This window comes from Vicugna pacos, chromosome 8, assembly GCF_048564905.1.
Source record: "Vicugna pacos chromosome 8, VicPac4, whole genome shotgun sequence".
Taxonomy (NCBI): Eukaryota; Metazoa; Chordata; class Mammalia; order Artiodactyla; family Camelidae; genus Vicugna; species Vicugna pacos.
In genome coordinates this window covers 9,575,639-9,592,593 of record NC_132994.1, presented here as the reverse complement: position 1 = coordinate 9,592,593, position 16,955 = coordinate 9,575,639, and the positions used below count along the sequence as shown (strand labels likewise).

The 16,955-nt window shown below is 38.2% G+C and overlaps 1 protein-coding gene across 6 annotated transcripts in view; it reads left to right on the top strand.

Annotated features, from left to right (window-relative positions):
- Positions 1 to 16,955, top strand: part of FILIP1 (filamin A interacting protein 1) — a 191,838-nt gene that overhangs the window by 77,683 nt on the left and 97,200 nt on the right. For all 6 annotated transcript variants that reach the window (XM_006216117.4, XM_031680277.2, XM_072965514.1 and 3 more), the window contains exon 2: positions 11,475 to 11,756. In XM_006216117.4, the coding sequence (XP_006216179.1) occupies positions 11,481 to 11,756 (276 nt within the window). In that variant the 5' untranslated portion in view covers positions 11,475 to 11,480. The remainder of the gene's footprint in view (positions 1 to 11,474; positions 11,757 to 16,955) is intronic.

Sequence of the window (16,955 nt, the reverse complement as noted above, 5' to 3'; positions counted from 1 at the left end):
GAAGGAACTGGGGAGTGGCAGGAGCCAGTTCCCTTTCTCCCAGTTTAAATGCACCCATCAATCATATCTGTCACTCTGTAAATCAGGCTTGGCATACTAAGGACTAGAGGTCAAATCTGGCCGCTCCCATGCATTGTGTATTGCCTATAGCTGCTTTCATGCTTCAACAGCAGAGTTGAGTGACTAGAACAGAGACCACATGGCCTGCAAGCCCCAAATATTTCATATTTACCCCTTTATAGAAAAACTTTGCTGACCCCTGTGCTAGACAATCACAGCCGAAAGTACAGTGTCTTCATCTCTGGTGGAACCTACTGGGTGTGTTGAGAGGTGCCTGATGACCCCAGTGGTTAATCTGTCACAGATTAAGGCCTTACCACTGCCAGAAAATACTTCCACATACATACAGAGAGTAGACAGGCATTAGAATTTCACATACACACAGAGGTGGTACAGACATTACTATCTTCATTTTAAAGATGAAAAAATTGTGGATTGGAGAGCGTATGTAACTTGTCCAGAATTACGGAATAAGTAAGTGTGAGGTTAACGGTGGGGACGTGAATCTCTTGATTCCTTGGGGTAAATGGCAAACATCTCAGGATGATTCAGCATGTTAGAAAAGCAAGTGTTAAGGGTGATCTATGAGGTCGTGGGACACCTTTAGGTCCACCGTGGAGTTGGGTGGTGTGCTGAGGTAGGGTGGCTGGAAGGTGGAGCAAAGAGAGGGACTAAGGGCTACTATGTATTTAAAGAGATTATTTCAAAAGGTGGTGGCAACTCATTGTCTTACATACTTCCTGCCCACACAATGAGCCTGAAACTTTTGAACTGTGATAACATGGCATTTTCGGTAGAATCAATTTGTAATGCACCTTAATTAGCAACTCACAAAGTTTTCCTCTTTAACTGTTCTTGCCAACCTTTGCGTTCACACTGCAACCAAGTTTATGGAGGTTGGTTGACTGCCATGGAATTCACACAGCATCAGAGTGAAAAGAGTCTTTAAACATCAGACAGATGTCTTTGACAATCATATGGCTTCAGTTGCATTCATAGAATGTGTTTCAGTAAGAATAATTTTTACTTTCCTCCTGGCTTGATTTATGAAGTAGCTGTGCTCTGTTTTCAGTTTAGGCTTCCTATACGCTGATCTATTTCAAGACAAGGAATGCCCAGGGGCGATTAGAAAAGACAAGTCAAGAGGTGTTTAAAACAGACACAACACATGACTCTCTGCATTACAATTGACTTTAGATCATTCTTTCATGTTAAGACATGGTTGAGAGATTTAAAATAAAAGGCATTTAAAGGACACCTGAATGCTGTTGACATATGTGCAGGCAATTAGAACACATGAAGTCATCATCAGCACACAGATGGGTGATCTGTGTAGTAATTCATCTTCTCCCTTGTCAGCATGAAGCCGTGATATCATCCAAACCACTGCATGTCTTTCTCCTAGTGGAGGTTAACCTGTCTTTTTAATATCCAGCAGTTGTGATTTGCCTCCTATTTCTTGAAAAACGCAATAAAATTATGTGAGAGTATTTTCTGCATAAAGATGATCATTTTTTCTAACAGGACATTTTGTACGAGTTGGCTTACTAGAATCATCAGCGACTGTACAAACTGAAATTTGTTTTAATTTGCATAATGAAAAAAATCAGTTCGTTCATATCCAGTCCTGTAACAATTGTATTTCTGGAGTCCTAGTGACTTTCCCAATTCAAAGAGTCAGAAGTCAAAAAACTGCAAGGGCAAAGTTACTCTCCAGCTCCTTTGAAAAACTCAAGCATTGAGAAGTAGAGAGGCCGTGTCAGGGGAGCAGGGGAAGAGAATACGGCCTTAGAAGAATAATTTCTACACAAGTAGAAATTAGAGGGGAAAATCTGCTGGAATAGAAAGAGGCTACATTAATTGTTTTTTGAGACTTTTTGTTGAATGATATGCCCTTGACTAAATTTGTTTCAGACCCCAAAAGGATACGATGAGTTCAGCTGTGTTGCAACAGTTCTGATGTGGACGTAAAAGCTGCTGTTCAGCTTTCTGCCTGCACACGGAGAATCCAAACAAGCCTGCATTCTAGTCCAGGCTTTCCCAGGTCCTGGCCACACTCTTTGGGGGCAAATGTCTAAATCTCTTTATGCCTCACTTTTCTTATCTTTTTAGGAGAAATGGTAGTACCTGCTTTATGGATTGTTTGGACCAGCATTTTATGAGATGATACTATGTCAGATACTTATCCCAGTGCTCAGAGCATCTGCTCCTTAGTAAAAGTCAGTGACTATTACTGTGAATAGGAGTAGGAGTTAAGAATAACTCATCACATAAAGACTGCTGAGAGAAAGTCTAAGGTTTTTGTCTTTCTGGCTATTTATAGGGCTCTGTTGTGAGGGAAAGGGAAATGACTGACTCTTCTGGATGGTGGGGCTGGGTCTTTTTAGAAGTGATGAAATACAGGAAGGAATTCCAGTTCAGGCTAACCAGGAGGCTGGTAAATTTCCAGAGTCGCTTTCTTTGTTAGATGATAAAACAAGTATTTAGCAACTTTAATTAAACTAAATGGTGACATTCTTCAGGGGCCACAGGTACTAAGAAAATGGCTGAAAAAAAACCTATAGTGGTCAAGTAGAAAGAATATATGGTAAAATTTACCAGAAAACTAAAGTTACCTTTATCACTTAAATTTGAGGGCCTTAGTCTTTTTACATAACCAATAACTATGTATTATATCCTATGATACATCAGAATGATAATAATAAAGGATTATAAATATACAAATATTTAAAATGTATCTGAGGCTGAAGAATGAGTCATTGATATTAAAAATGTCAAAAGCTGTTATGTTATCATTATGTTATCATTACTTTATATAATAGTATATTTCTAGGTATTTAAATGTTTTTCTCTTTTATACAATTGACAGTAGCTTTATTTCTGTGAAAAAAGTTAAAAAAAGAAAAAAAAATCCCAAGACCCTGTTATAGATGCTAGAAATTAATATAACAAGGGAAACTAATACCCCCTTTTATCAAAGCGGTAAGAAAGGCCACCCTATTTTCCATTCAAAGTTTTAAAACTCTCAAACTGTACATTCATTCAGACTCAATATGTGATTTTCAAACGTTTTCTTATTTCCTGGCAGTTTCCTATTGTTATTTTTTGTTTTTGTTTTTTTCTGGAAAACTTTCCTGGGTCTGCTGTTATCTTTCTTGAATAATATTAAGTAGAACTTCATAAAATATTTTACCATGGTTTTAGGCTAGCATAGAATAATATTTTTTCTATTTTGCCATTGTCATATTTTTCTTGAACTTTTGGTTACAACATTGCTGCAATGACTCCAAAAGAATCCCCTTTCTTGAATTCTATCATTTTGTGTAATTATTTAGAAGAAATTTCAGTTGTTCTGGATAGATCTGTCCTAGTGGAATGAAAATGCCTTACATAAACAAAAACCTTAGTTATTTTGAGAATTTTATGAGCACAGAGAATGAGAAGTGAAAATTCATTCAACATGGCTTGTTGCATAAACAAAATTATGAAAATGAAGGAAAATTGTAAAGAAAATTTAAGGGCAAGCCTAGGAATATTCATTCACAGTCTGTATCATTAGAATGAATGATAGTCTTCTGAGAAATGTTTTTGAACATTTCATGAGTTAGGATATTTATAACTAGACTTAACCAAGCAAATAAGGTGTACGGAGGGAATAATCTGGCATTGATGGAGAATGAGCTAGTTGACTTGATTGGTCTTTTGCATCTTAAAAGTCACATAAAACTAGAACAGATGTCTTCTTTGGCCTTTAGTTTTGGGTGCTTTGGGTATTGTCATTTGTGTCTAAAAGAAAGAAGGAGGACAGTGCCATGCTAATGTTCTAGAAACCCCACTTGCATCAGGCTTTTTGCCAGGTCACACTGGAAAAAGTAAGCTTTTTAGTAATTCTGTGCTTTCCTTTTTACTGTGTATTACACTTGCAATTTTATAAAGTAATTTAAAAAATAGAAATGATATAAAAAACGTCATTGTGGTAGCTCACCCTATGCCCTAGGTAGGTTCTTGAAAAAGAATATGAATAAAATAAAACCAGGAACAGACAGGAGCTGGGTACTTGAGAAGCATAGGAAAGATGCTAAAACCTAATTTATGCAGAAAAGAAGTTTTTGTTGGTGGTAGGGATGCAGACTATTGTGACTAATACAGAAAAAAAAAAATGTGGAGCGAGAGGATGGCCATAGTTGAGTCCCTGGGACATGCCCTGCCAAGTGTGGGTCCTTGGCTTCATGTAGTAAAGAATTCAAGAGCAAGCCACAGTTGAGTAAAGGTAGATTTATTTGGAGAGATACATACTCCATAGACAGAGTGCAGGCTGCCTCAGAAGGCCAGAGGAAGGCCACGAGGTGTGGGATTGGGTGCTTAGTTTAAAGTAAAAGTAGATACACACTCCACAGAGTGCAGGCTGTCTCAGAAGGCAAGGGAGTGAGATGCCTTGAGGTGAAGTGTTGCTGGTTTTTAATGGGCTCAGTAGCTTCATATGCTGACAAGTGGGAGGATTATTCCAACTACTTTGGGGAAAAGGCTGCAATTCCCAGGAATTGGGTAACCGCCCACTTTTTGACCTTTTATGGTTAGACTCAGAACTGTCATGGCCCTGTAGGATTGTCATTTACCATGGTAATATATTACAATGAGCGTATAATGAAGCTCAAGGTCTACTGGAAGTCAAATCTCCTGCCATCTTGGGCCTCAAGATCTGTTAGGAGTTGAATTTTCCACCACCTTGGTGTTAATTGCTGTGTCATTCCTTGAATGGCTGTGCCCTGCCCACTTCCTTCCTGTCTCTTGGGGAATGAAGATGAGAGATGACCACTAATATAAAAGTGGGAGGTTTGGAATAACATTTGGTCTTTCTTTTCTTCACACCCTAGTCAGCAAATTCCATGCAAAGTGTTGCTGACTAATTACTATGAAAAAAAAAGTAAATGTATTTCATGAACTATGTTGGGATAATTTAGTTTTTAAATAGAAGGATCTATGCCCCCAAATCATTGATTTTTAAAAAAAGGTTATAAGTCTAATGTGGCTCTTCCATTTATTTATACCTTTTTCTTGAGGAAACTTTCTTCAGAGGATCTGCATTGGGATGAAGCAAAGGTACTGTTGGCTTCATTCAGAAAGCTTGTTATTTACATGTCCCAAACTTGCAGCCATGCAATAGAGGGGAGGAAAAAGTTTTCCTTCTTTCCTTCTAGGTTTTTTGGTTAGTCTACTAGTTAAATTGATATAAGACAAATTAACAAGAGAAAAACAAATTTAATTTCATACATATGAGAGTCCCATAAAAGTGTGAGATCCCAATGACAGCCAGGTAATTGATGCTTATTAACATCCTGAGTGAGAGAAAGGGATAGTGGTTTACAAATACAAAGGGAAGGAAGGCCATTCACAGGAAAGTAGAGGAGACGTTTGGAAAGCAAAATTTGCCTTATTATGCAGATATGTCTCTTAGAAAAAAGGTATCCTTGGTAATAGCTCTCTTCCTAGTCCAGGCCCCCTTTCCGATGTAAATTTAGGCAGTTGATGGGGGAGGAAAAAAGCTTTACCTGAATCTGCAGGGTTGTGAATGCCTTTCGCAATTCACATGCCCAAGTGGCATATTTTGGGGTCATAAATTCTGCTCCCCTTCACAAACAACTATGAAGAAGCCTACAGAGTGCCAGATGCCTTTTCGGTTACCAGCCTGCTACTTCTGTGAGCCCAATGGACGGGATTTGGCCAACTCTGATTAAATGTTTACTATTGTTCAGCTCCAGGGCTTTTACCACATTAAGTCTGTAATGGTCCCTGTTCAGACAGCATCCTGTTTTCATAATCTGTATCCGTAATAATTAGCTCTGTTGTTTCTCAGAAAAATATTTAAATGATTCATCATTTTACAATTTCTGCAGCAGGTTAATGATTTTGGGAAAGTATTTTTGTTTAGCAGCCTAATTTCAATTGCCGTGTGAGTTTTGCAGGAGTGCCTACAAAGGAGAAAAAAATGAATGAATTTTTCTAACTCTGTAGTCTGAAGAGAAAAGAATATTTAGAAAGCATTTGTAAAATTTTCTGGATCATCTGATTTCCAGGTTGTTCCCTCCCCTTCCGATTTGCATGTGTTTAAAGAACTTAGAAAAAAGTCATAGAGAGAGTAGGTATTATTTAGAGTCACATCTGGGAACAAATGCTAGCACTTCTAGTCACTAGGAGTAGCTGTGTGATCCAGGAAAAGATATTTAATCTCTTTAAACCTCAGTGACCTCATCTGTAAAATTGAGAAAAATAGCACCTAGCTCATAGAGTTGATGTGAATATTAATTTAAATGAGATCCTGTTTGTAAAATGCTTAGCACACTGTATAGTACTTAAGAAACAGTATGTGAGAGCTATTAGAATAAAGAAGTGTATGAATGTCACTAAACGTGATACACGAAAGTCTGTTATTGTTTGGACACCTTCTACTAAATAGAATAAAGTGGTTTAAAGTGGATATTATTGATGGTAGACCTGTTAACACTATTGAGAAATTATGTTTTTCTCTCTCTTACATGTTGTCTGATCCCTTCCTAAAACATGTCTTGACTAGTTTGTTATTTCTGAGTATTTTTGCAATCCTGAGATTGAACAGGTACTGATTGCTGACTTTGCTATGGAGGTAAAGAGAGTAGACCCTATTTGGATCAGCAGAAAAGGACTGAAATCTATGTGCCCGTGTCAAAGCAAAAGCACTTAATGTGAAATTGAAGGAGAATTAATAAAATGGCCACACTTAGGCTAACAGACTGCTTATTCTTATACTTGCCCTTAAAACGGTCAACTAACCTGACTGACTGGTTGCTATTCACAGCTCCAAGCCCGTTGTTCAAATAAAGCTATTATTTTACTGTTTCTACTTTATTCCAGTAATTGAAAGTAATAATCAGTCTTGGTCTCTGAGTCAATCTCCAGGGAGAAGGTCACAGAACTGTAACCTTACAAAATAGTATGAATTACCAAGAAGACCATGCCTTGGGTACTTATAAGATTGAAAGAGTGACAACCACTAGCCTCTATAGAATTGATCACCTGGAGACATCATGACTCCACTGAATCTTATGAGAAGAAAATAATTCTGCTGATTGTTATCAATGCTTTATTGTTTAAGCTATGGCTATATAATCATCCTGCCCCATCCCCAAGATGGGTTCACAGTTTTGAAGGCACTAGCCTGCTATGAGTCCCTTTTGCTTGGCAAAGCAATAAAGCTGCCTCTTTTCTTCTATGCTCCAAGATCTTGTCTCTGAGATATTTGGCTTGTCAGGGATGGGGGTCAATCTTTTGGCAACAAAATTTCAGTGTCACAGAATAAAAAATACTTGCTAAGACAGAATTAACATCACAGGTCTAACACATGAGATTATTCCATCAGTGAAAGTGAATTAATGTGGAAGAGAATAGGTAATTAAGGTTTTCTATCTGATTATGATATAAAATAATTAGATAATTCTAAAATGTGTGTTTTTTTCTGTAAAAATAATTAATCTTGCAACTAATTTATTAATTATATAATTAATACCCATTAATTCATGTAATTTCTGTAAAAGCTAGTAATACTACAAGAAAATTTATTTTTAAATGTTAATATCATTACCAAACTGAATTTGGGTCTGTTTGCCCACTATACAGTAAAGCCAATCTACTGACACTGGGTTGTGGTGAAGGAAAGTACAGTGTTTATTTTAGGGCCCAGCAAGGGGAACTGGTGGCTTATGTTCAAAGGAACCAAACTCTCTGATAGCTTTCAGGGAAGGGTTTTTAAAGACAACATTTGGGGTGAGGTTACAGGGTGCATGCCTCTCTTTCAATTGTTTAGTGATGAGATAGCAAAGTGATATTTCAGGAATCTTCATCATCAACCTTCTGATTCCAACCAGTCTGGGGTCTGTGTGCTTGTGGTCAGCATATAGTTACCATCCTCCACCTGGGTAGGGATTTTGGTTTCTGTAGAACAACTCAAAGATATGCATCAGATTGTTATGTCTATCCCTTGAGAAGGAACTAGGACTCTGTTTTCTTGTTTAAGCTATTATTACATTTCTTGCTTGACTGCTTTTCTTTTGTTTTTGCATGCCCTCACTTCCCTAATTCGTAATAGCTTAAGTCTACTCTTTGGAACTCGGAGAAGGCCTAGGCGCCTAAAGCATTTTTCTACAAACAAGAAACGGGGAACACAGATGAGCTTTCGTACCTTGCATGGCCTTGCTCAGTTTCAATGTTAGATTGAAATTTTTAGAAAGAACTAAATATAGAGTTGGTGCTAAGTGCTGCTTTCTGTGTGTTTGCAAATATAATTGAATAAGACCATGTAACATACAGATAGTTCTGCATCTGTTCTACTTTACAAATATCTTAATGCTTACCCTATAAAAGATATAGAAAATCTAGGGAAATAAGACACAGACACATGCTAAAGTCAAACACAAATGTTGTGTATGATTAAGACAGTGTATGATTAGGCTTAATCATTATCACCTTACTTCCTGTGCTTTGGGAAATGTTGTCTGGAATTTCCATTAACGCATGATCTCAATTGAAGTTGTCAAATCAATATTTGATGTACCATGCCAAAGACCCTTAAGATCTTACAGAGAAAATTGTTTCATATAAAAGAAATTCACATGTGGCATGGAGTTGTAGGGAGTCACAGTTCAATTTGGGAAGCTAATGTGTCTAAGCTGTGATGTGTAACAGGTTAAGAGTTAAATGTGAAACTGTGGGGGAGGAAAAATAATTTTTCCTTTACCTCTCTAAGGTTCTTGACTAATAAATCCCTGTAATAAAAAGACAGGTTAATTGGAGAAAGACAAACAGAAGTTTAGTAACATGCATACCTCCTGTATACATGGGAGAGACTCAGAAAAACTGAATAACTCTTTAAAAATGGTCCAAGCCATCACCTTAAAAACCAGCTTCAGCTAAAAACAAACAAAAGGATGTTGGATGGGGAGTCACTTATGAGAGGTTAACAGGAAAGCACAGTAAATGCAGATTTAAGTCATTGTCTTCTGCACTGATGAGAGTTCTAGAGATTTAGAGTCATCCTTTTCTTCCTGGTACAGCAAGGGACACTCTTACAAGCGGAGATTTCCCTTATAAATGTAAATGTTTCTTATAAGAGGGTAATTTCTACCCAGGTTTCAGAGTTCTCATGTCTGCTGTTTCTTAAAAATAATGAACTTAAAGTTATCAATATGCCAAAGAGGCATATTGGGGGGTGGTATATTGTGCTCCCCTTTAAAACTTTCTTTCCATTCATTACTTTTTTTTTTTTTTTTTGACTTGGAGCTTAAATCAGCCCACTCTGCCCACAAACAAGCTGTGATGAAATACAGTAGGTCTGCTCTGAAGTGCTCTGGCTTCCAGTACAAAGAAACATCTGTTCTTTGTTCACCAGGGAAGCACAAAAGATGCTCTAAAATTTCAAGAACTAATCACTGAGTGAACCAGAAAACAGGGTTCCAGTGTTAAGGACCACTTCTTTGGTTTATAGTGTTAAAAATTAGGTGCTATAGCACTTGACTATCCTTTATGATTGGATTACTGCATTCTGTTGATTCTTACTTTGTGGTTGGCTTTATTTTTTTGATAACTATGTAAATGTATAAAGCTAAAGCTCTAAACGTTCTTAGAAACAATGAACAGTACATATATGTAAATTTTAAAATGGTTTTATCTCTCAATGTGTTGCTCTTCTTAGAATAAACTTTGTTTACCTGCCAAAAATTAAAAAAATTAGATGCTATAGAAAGTTCACACACACACAAAATGGGCCATTTGGTTATAAGTATTCAGTTAAAAAAATAAAGGAGCAGCAATGTAGATTTCACGATTTGTTAGAAGAGTTGAATATTCACTATCTAAAAGAAAACATCACACTGTATTTATTTTTCTATTATAAACCTAGTGCTTTGAAAAGCTTTCTTTGGCTTCTTAACTGTGGCTGAGTTCGTGAAGGAAATTTACTTTCAGAAAACAAATTTCCGTATTTTATCTGGAATGAGTAATGAAAATCTTGCTCCTTAGCCATTCAAGGGAAGGACTATTTTTACTGTGAGTTTTAAATAAGCCCATGTGCTAAGTTACTATATTTAAGAGTTTAGGCAACTTTTGCAGTACAGCCCCCAGGGTATTAGAGCTATCTTCCCTCAACTTTGAGTCCCAGCCTTTCAGTTCAGTATGTTTGTTTGTAACATACCTGTTAGTCAAATTCTTTTGTTCTGAGACTGACAGAGATTCTGTAAAGCATTCAAAATGGAATGACTCAAATGTGCTCCCCATGGGATGAGTTAAGTGCTGTTTTGTTAACTTTTTTCCTTATTTTACCTCAAAGTATTTTTAAAATTTTTGATTTTGAAATTGATCTGTCTTCTCCCAATTCTTTGTGCTGTTGTTCTTATTAGTATAAATGACTGACATAGAAAAAAGATATTGAAAAAGAGGCTATGGAAAAATAGATGTTCATATCCCTAAAAACTACCCCACCCTCTTCCCCTGGCTTTTCCCTTTTCCTCTCTCCATTTAAAGCCCCCACCCCGACCTGATGTGGATTTTTCTGCACATCGTGACTCCCAACTTGTTCCTAGCAGGGTTTGAGGTTTGAATTTTCTGATAGACAATTTAGAGTCACTTAAAAAATAACCCTTTTATTTTACAAAAGCTTTAGATTCATAGAATTATTGCAAAGATAGTATCAGGATTTCCCATTCATTCCATACTAATTTCCTCTGTAATTAACATCTTACATGATTATGGTACATTGCTTATAATTAATGAACCCAGTATTGATGCATTATTTTGACTAATGTTCATGCTTTATCCACATCTCCTCAGTGTTTCCTAATGTCTTTTTTCTTTCTCAGGGTCTATCTGGGATGCCACAGTACATTTAGTTGTCATAGGTCCTTAGCCTCTTCTTGGCTGTGACAGTTATTTAAATTCTCTTTCTTTTTGATGACCTTCATAGTTTTAAAGATTACTGATCAGGCATTTTATAGAGTCTGTCAGCTGGGATCTGTCTGATGTTTTTCTTGTTATTAGACTTGGGAAATGTTTTAGGGGAGGAGGACCACAAAGGCAAAAGGCCATTCTTATCACATTGTATCAAAGAAACATATCATCAATTGACTTAGCACTGCTGATGCTGACCTTGATTATTTGGCTTGAGAGGTTTGTCAGGTTAGAATTATATTTTCACTTTTTCCTAAAGACTGTCAAAATAATTTCCTGATATTTTTTAACAACATATTCATTAAAGCTGCAAGGAGGCTATCAGGACTGATCTTTTGGTTTCTCTTTCTTGGTGATGTTGGAAAGCTCCTATTAGTTTCTAAGTCATCAGACAAAAATAATTTCAGGGGTGGTAGAAACATCTCTTTTTTCATGTGTTGCAGGTGGGAATGAGATCCCGAAATCAGGGTGGTGAAAGTTCATCTAACGGGCATGTCTCCTGCCCCAAGTCCTCCATCATCAGCAGTGCTGATGATAAAAGTCTCTCGGAAGATACGAAAAAGAAGAACAAATCAAATAGAAAGGAGGATGATGTCACGGCCTCAGGAACTGTCAAACGACACCTAAAACCATCTGGAGAAAGTGAACGAAAGAATAAGAAATCCTTGGAGTTATCCAAAGAAGACCTCATCCAGCTACTCAGTATAATGGAAGGGGAGTTGCAGGTAGAGTCACATTCTCTCAATTATTGTGTCTCTACTCCTAAGGTGTAACTTAAGAGGTTATGAACCTATCTCCCTCCCTCACTGGATTGTGAACTTCATGGGGAGAGGGGCTGTGTTTTTCTTAGTCATTCCTAAATCCCCAGTGCCTGGCACAAGTTTGCACTTACTACTGTTGAATGAACGGATAAATGAATAGATGCTGATTCCAGCTGCAAGCTTCTCTAGAACAGGACATGATTTTGGTTTAACATAGGTTCCGATTCTTAGTAGTAATTAATCAATGTGGTTACCTAATTTAGCCAAAACCTGCAATTGAAAACTGAAAAGGTCATGATTATTAGAAGGCAGAATTAAGACCAATTGTTACTTTTGCTTTTTTTTTTTCCAGCAGGTAGAGTAAAAGAGAGATAAAGAGAAAGAGGCTTCATTTAAGCCAGTCTTACTCTTCTCATTTTTTGGTGACTTGCAGCCTTAATTTTCTACAACATCCTAGGAGCTGAGGTGCACGCGAATAAGCAGAGCATTGTAATGTGAAAACCTAGTGCTTTCACAAAGCATTTTCAAGTCTATTATCTCATTCGATCTCAATAAAAATGTGGGTAATATTATTTATAATTTATAGCAAGGTAATACTATCTATAATAAAATTATCTATAATTTATAACTTATAAACAGGCCAGAAGGGTTGTCCAGATCTCATCTTAGGCCTCCTGATTCTTGGTCCAGGGCACTTTGCACTGCCCATCCTCACCAACCTTCTGTTGGTGCCAGGTCCCTGGTTAAGAGAATGTTTTTAAGGATGCAGGGGGAGTTGGGCTTCTTTGGAGTTTCTGAGCCCTGGGCAATTGTATTTCTGGAAGTGAGGAAACAATAACTTTTTTTTTTTTTTTTGAGAAGAGGATGACTTAAGAGTGAGGTTGCAGTTGCTGTTTCCCTTTTTGTTTTTGTTAGATTCTTAGTTTGCATAAGCCTCTAGGGGCATAGTAACAATTGAATGAGATGGAATCTTTGTTTGGTGCTATTAGCATCAGAGATGTTGTCTGCAGCTGCCCTAAACTAGGGTGATCTGATCTGATCTGTTCCTGTTCTAATCTGTGTGTGCCTACAGATAAGGAAACCCCTAGGGTAAAGAGAAATAGAGAACGTACAAAACTCAAATTAAAAACAAACAAGTATGGTTGAACTCACCGTTTATGGGCTGAGAAGGATCATCTTTGCGTTTCACAGCAACAGGTGAAATTTTCCAGTGCCACCATTACTCAAAATAACCTCACCACTGCCAGACATGTGGTTATTGTTCTATGTATTAACATTTATTGTGTAAAGAAGTAGAATATATTAGTGCAACTTTTTAAGCTGCCCTCAGCCTACAGCTATTGACCTGAGTGGAAGGTACAACCATTGCCTTTGAAATCTTAACCAAAGCAAGCCACTCTCCCTGGAGTGAGACGGCCTGTACTCTGTGGAGTGTGTATCTACTTTTACTGTAAACATCCAGTCCTACATCTCATGTTCTCTCTGGCCTTCTGAAACAGCCTGGACTCTGTCTATGGAGTATGTATCTCTCTGAATAAATCTACTTTGACTCAAAAAAAAAAGAAAAGAAAAAAGGAATCTTCACAAAGCAATGCCATCAGCTCACTTCTTTCTGGGCATGTTGGCTTGTGTGAAGCCTGTGGCTCTTCCAGACACTAATTTCTGTAGAAGGCTGTTATATCATCGTGGACTCTGGACAGTATTTAAGATTCATGTGGCTTTTATCTCCATGGTGTTGCCAGATATGATTCCAGAGCCTAAGCATGAAAAATATAAGCCCACACACCTGGGACATGAAAAAAATTAACCAGAAGACTCCAAGGAAATGCAATTTGTCCTCCCTTAATCTTTATGAATACAGGCTACCTTACCTTACCCAATAGATGTATTCCTGAGCAGCAGTAAATAAGGAAATAGTGTAGGATATTTGTAGGGGAGGCAATGAAGAAAAAGAGAAATGAAGGCTCTGATATTGTAAGGAACTCCATGGTGAGTTCATTTGCAATGCAAATAATCCATCCTCTATATATTTATATGCACATGCATATGTATGTAAGTATTTGCACTTGTAAATGCAGATTCTGCAATACTAAATTTGTTAAAAAATGAGAGGGCTCCTCTATTTAGAGTTGTGGATCCATTGTCACGGGAGGGGGGGTGTGTGTTGTAGCTAAGAGTGGGAGGTGGTTGGCATTAGCAAATGTGAGTGGGCTGGTGAAAATGTGACCACTGTGTGCCAGGTTTGCCACACTAGAGACGAGAAAAAAAGGTCTATTTAAAGATATGGTGCTGAGAAGAGAGGCAGAGAGTTTAGGGACCCTCAGCTCAGGCCTAGATGTGATTCAGCTGGACATTTATGAGCATTTAGTGAGTTGTCTCCCAGACCTTCAAGGCTATCTATTACTCTCCCTTTATGGAGTGGCCATCTATGGCTCAAATAGCTTTACTCTGGAGGTGGTGTTCCAGAGTTCTATCCCGTATCAGGGTTGACAAGCATTTTTGATGTGTCTTATCCACCTCCTTTATGTGGCAGATGTGATTCTGACACTCAGACAAGTCAAGTGACTCTCCAAAGGTCGCACAGCAATTTAGTTAACTTTTGCTCTACATCCAGACTCCCTGGCTCTCCGTCCAGTGTCTCTCTCATTGTCTCATTTACACCCTGGGGATGTGCAAGGCTGGGCTCTAGGACCTTTGTACTTACTGTCTCCAGAATTTCTTTCAAGTAAATTCACTCTGTAAACTCCAAGGCCAAAGCCACTTGAGACTTTTTTAGGTAAGAGAAATTGAGGAATGTTTCTCTCACATCAGAGTGGAATGTGATCTGGGCCTTGAAGTTGTGTGTAATCTGGGTAGTGAGAAAGGCGGGGAGGCAGGAAGGAGGGCCACATGGCCATGGGCTGGGCGCCATATAGCCTTGAGGGGTTTCATATTCACTTACTCTCTGAGGGGTGTGCCCTGGAGCTGTGCAACAGCTTAGCCTTGGGGGGGGTCTGGACTACTGCTCAGAGGCACTAGGGTGACACACTAAAGGCTTATAAGAGTGAGGAGATGAGACTGAGGTCAGGTCTGCCTGTGGGAGACGTACCTGGGGAGTGACTTGGGGGAAATGAGGTGATGGAGGCTCACTCAGGCTTTTTATGCCCACTTTCTCTTTTGCAGATTCCTCTTTGATCTCTCTCATTCTCTCCAAATCCATACCCAGGGTTTTGGACATTACAGACAATTCTCTGTGTTTTCTGGTATCAATCATCTGCCACCTTTGGAATCTGTCACGTGATCTATGGGGATTTGTTGAACCAACATTATAGACAGAATGACCTTTATTGTTAGCATTGGCTCTTTGCAAAACTGCAGTTTTTGGTTTATTTATTTATTATTTTTTGCCAGTCCAGGGGTCCAGTGAACTCTTGAAGTGCACCTTTAATGGATACGCATTAGAAATGGAGCTGCCTTTCCCAGGGATTTTTGTATTTTAAGGAGTCTTGACTGGAACTGGTGATGTCATGCCCCTTGTCCTAGAGAAGGACATCTTCCAGACTTTTCAAGCTGCACCTTAGCAGATGAAAGCTTGCCATTTCAGCACAATGACTGGCCAGCATCGCCTACACAGAAGCAGATGGATGGTTTCCATTATTACACTTCTGTCATTGACTGCTTCAGTTACAAGTACTTTCTAATAAATTGGAACATTTTTACTCTCTGGGTGAAAAACTGGTTATATGTTTCCCATATTAAACTGAAAATAATGAAATAGTGCACCCAGAGCATCACGTGGGCATCATGATTAATTTCGCCTTTTGTTTGTCCAAAAATAGCACTTTAAAGAAGCCAGTCAATTTGGCTACACTAAAAACAACAAAAGTTCAGAGGAAATGGTACTCACATCAAAAGGCCATGATACAGAACACTTGGCAGAAGGGTATTCTTGTAGAATAATTCAAAAACAGGATACTAATTAATTTTTTTCTAGATGGGAAAAATACTTAGCTCTTTCATACAATAAATTCCCTTGGTATATTCACTCAAGTACGTATTTGAAAAACCAACCTCCAATTGGGTTTGATCATTTTTCCCTTTGTCCTTATAATTAGTTCTCTTCTACCTGTGCAGAAGGAGGCTCAGAGAAAACTGGGTAATATAACTAGACAAGGCACCACCATTCCATCTGTCAGAGACAGACTCATCCGTACACTGAGGAATTGATCTTCATCTGGCAGAAGTCATATTTCAGAGATACTTTATGAAATAGATAATATGCCTGTGGATTGCTAGAAGTTTCCCCCATTCTCTCCTGTTGGGGCTCCTAACCATTTTCTTTAATATTATTCACTACTTTTTTTTTAACCTCTCTACAACCTACTCTAGGTAAGCCCTCTCTCCACTCTTTTTTCTCACCAAGAGAGTTTATTCATTCTTAGGACATTCATTAATTCATTCTAAATTGATTAATCTTACAATATTTAAGAAACATCCTGTGCTAGAGTTCTGAAAAATGCAAAGGTGAATAATACTACTACTCGTGGTTAAAATTTGGTGCGCTCCTACTATGTGCCAAGCATGGTTTTCGGTACCGGGTATTAGAGCAGTCATGAAGAAAGCACACGATCTGGTAGGACAGGTGAGAATGTACAGGAATGAGTGTTTTATAGGATAACTGCAGTGCAAATTAAGGGAATCAGAGGTGGGAAAGATTATGGAAAAACTCAGAACATGAGTGAAGGAAAGCCTCACTGAAGTACTGGACCTTGAAGAGCTGGTAGGTTTAGGATACGTAGAGAGGAGAACAGGGACCCACTTGAGCAGAAGCCAACACAGGGTGGGTGGAAAAGTAGGGGTCATGCTCATCAGTGAGCAGTCTCCCTTCTGTGGAGAGTATTTGGTGGAGGTAAAAACTGCACCTCCATTCACCTCCATCAGAGACCACAAATACTGTAGAGGCTGCATCAGTCACATCAGTGGGAAGTTCCAATCAGATAAGACTGAAGGGTATCTGTTGGGTTTGTGAATCTGGAGGTCACTGGGGCCATCTACCAGAGCAGTTTCAGTGAGTGTAAACCATTGTCAGTGGTTTGAGAAGTGAAGGGAAGTTAAAGAAATAGAATAATATATTCTTGAAAATCCAGGAATTTAGAAAATCGTTTTTTGTTTTGGTAAGAGTTA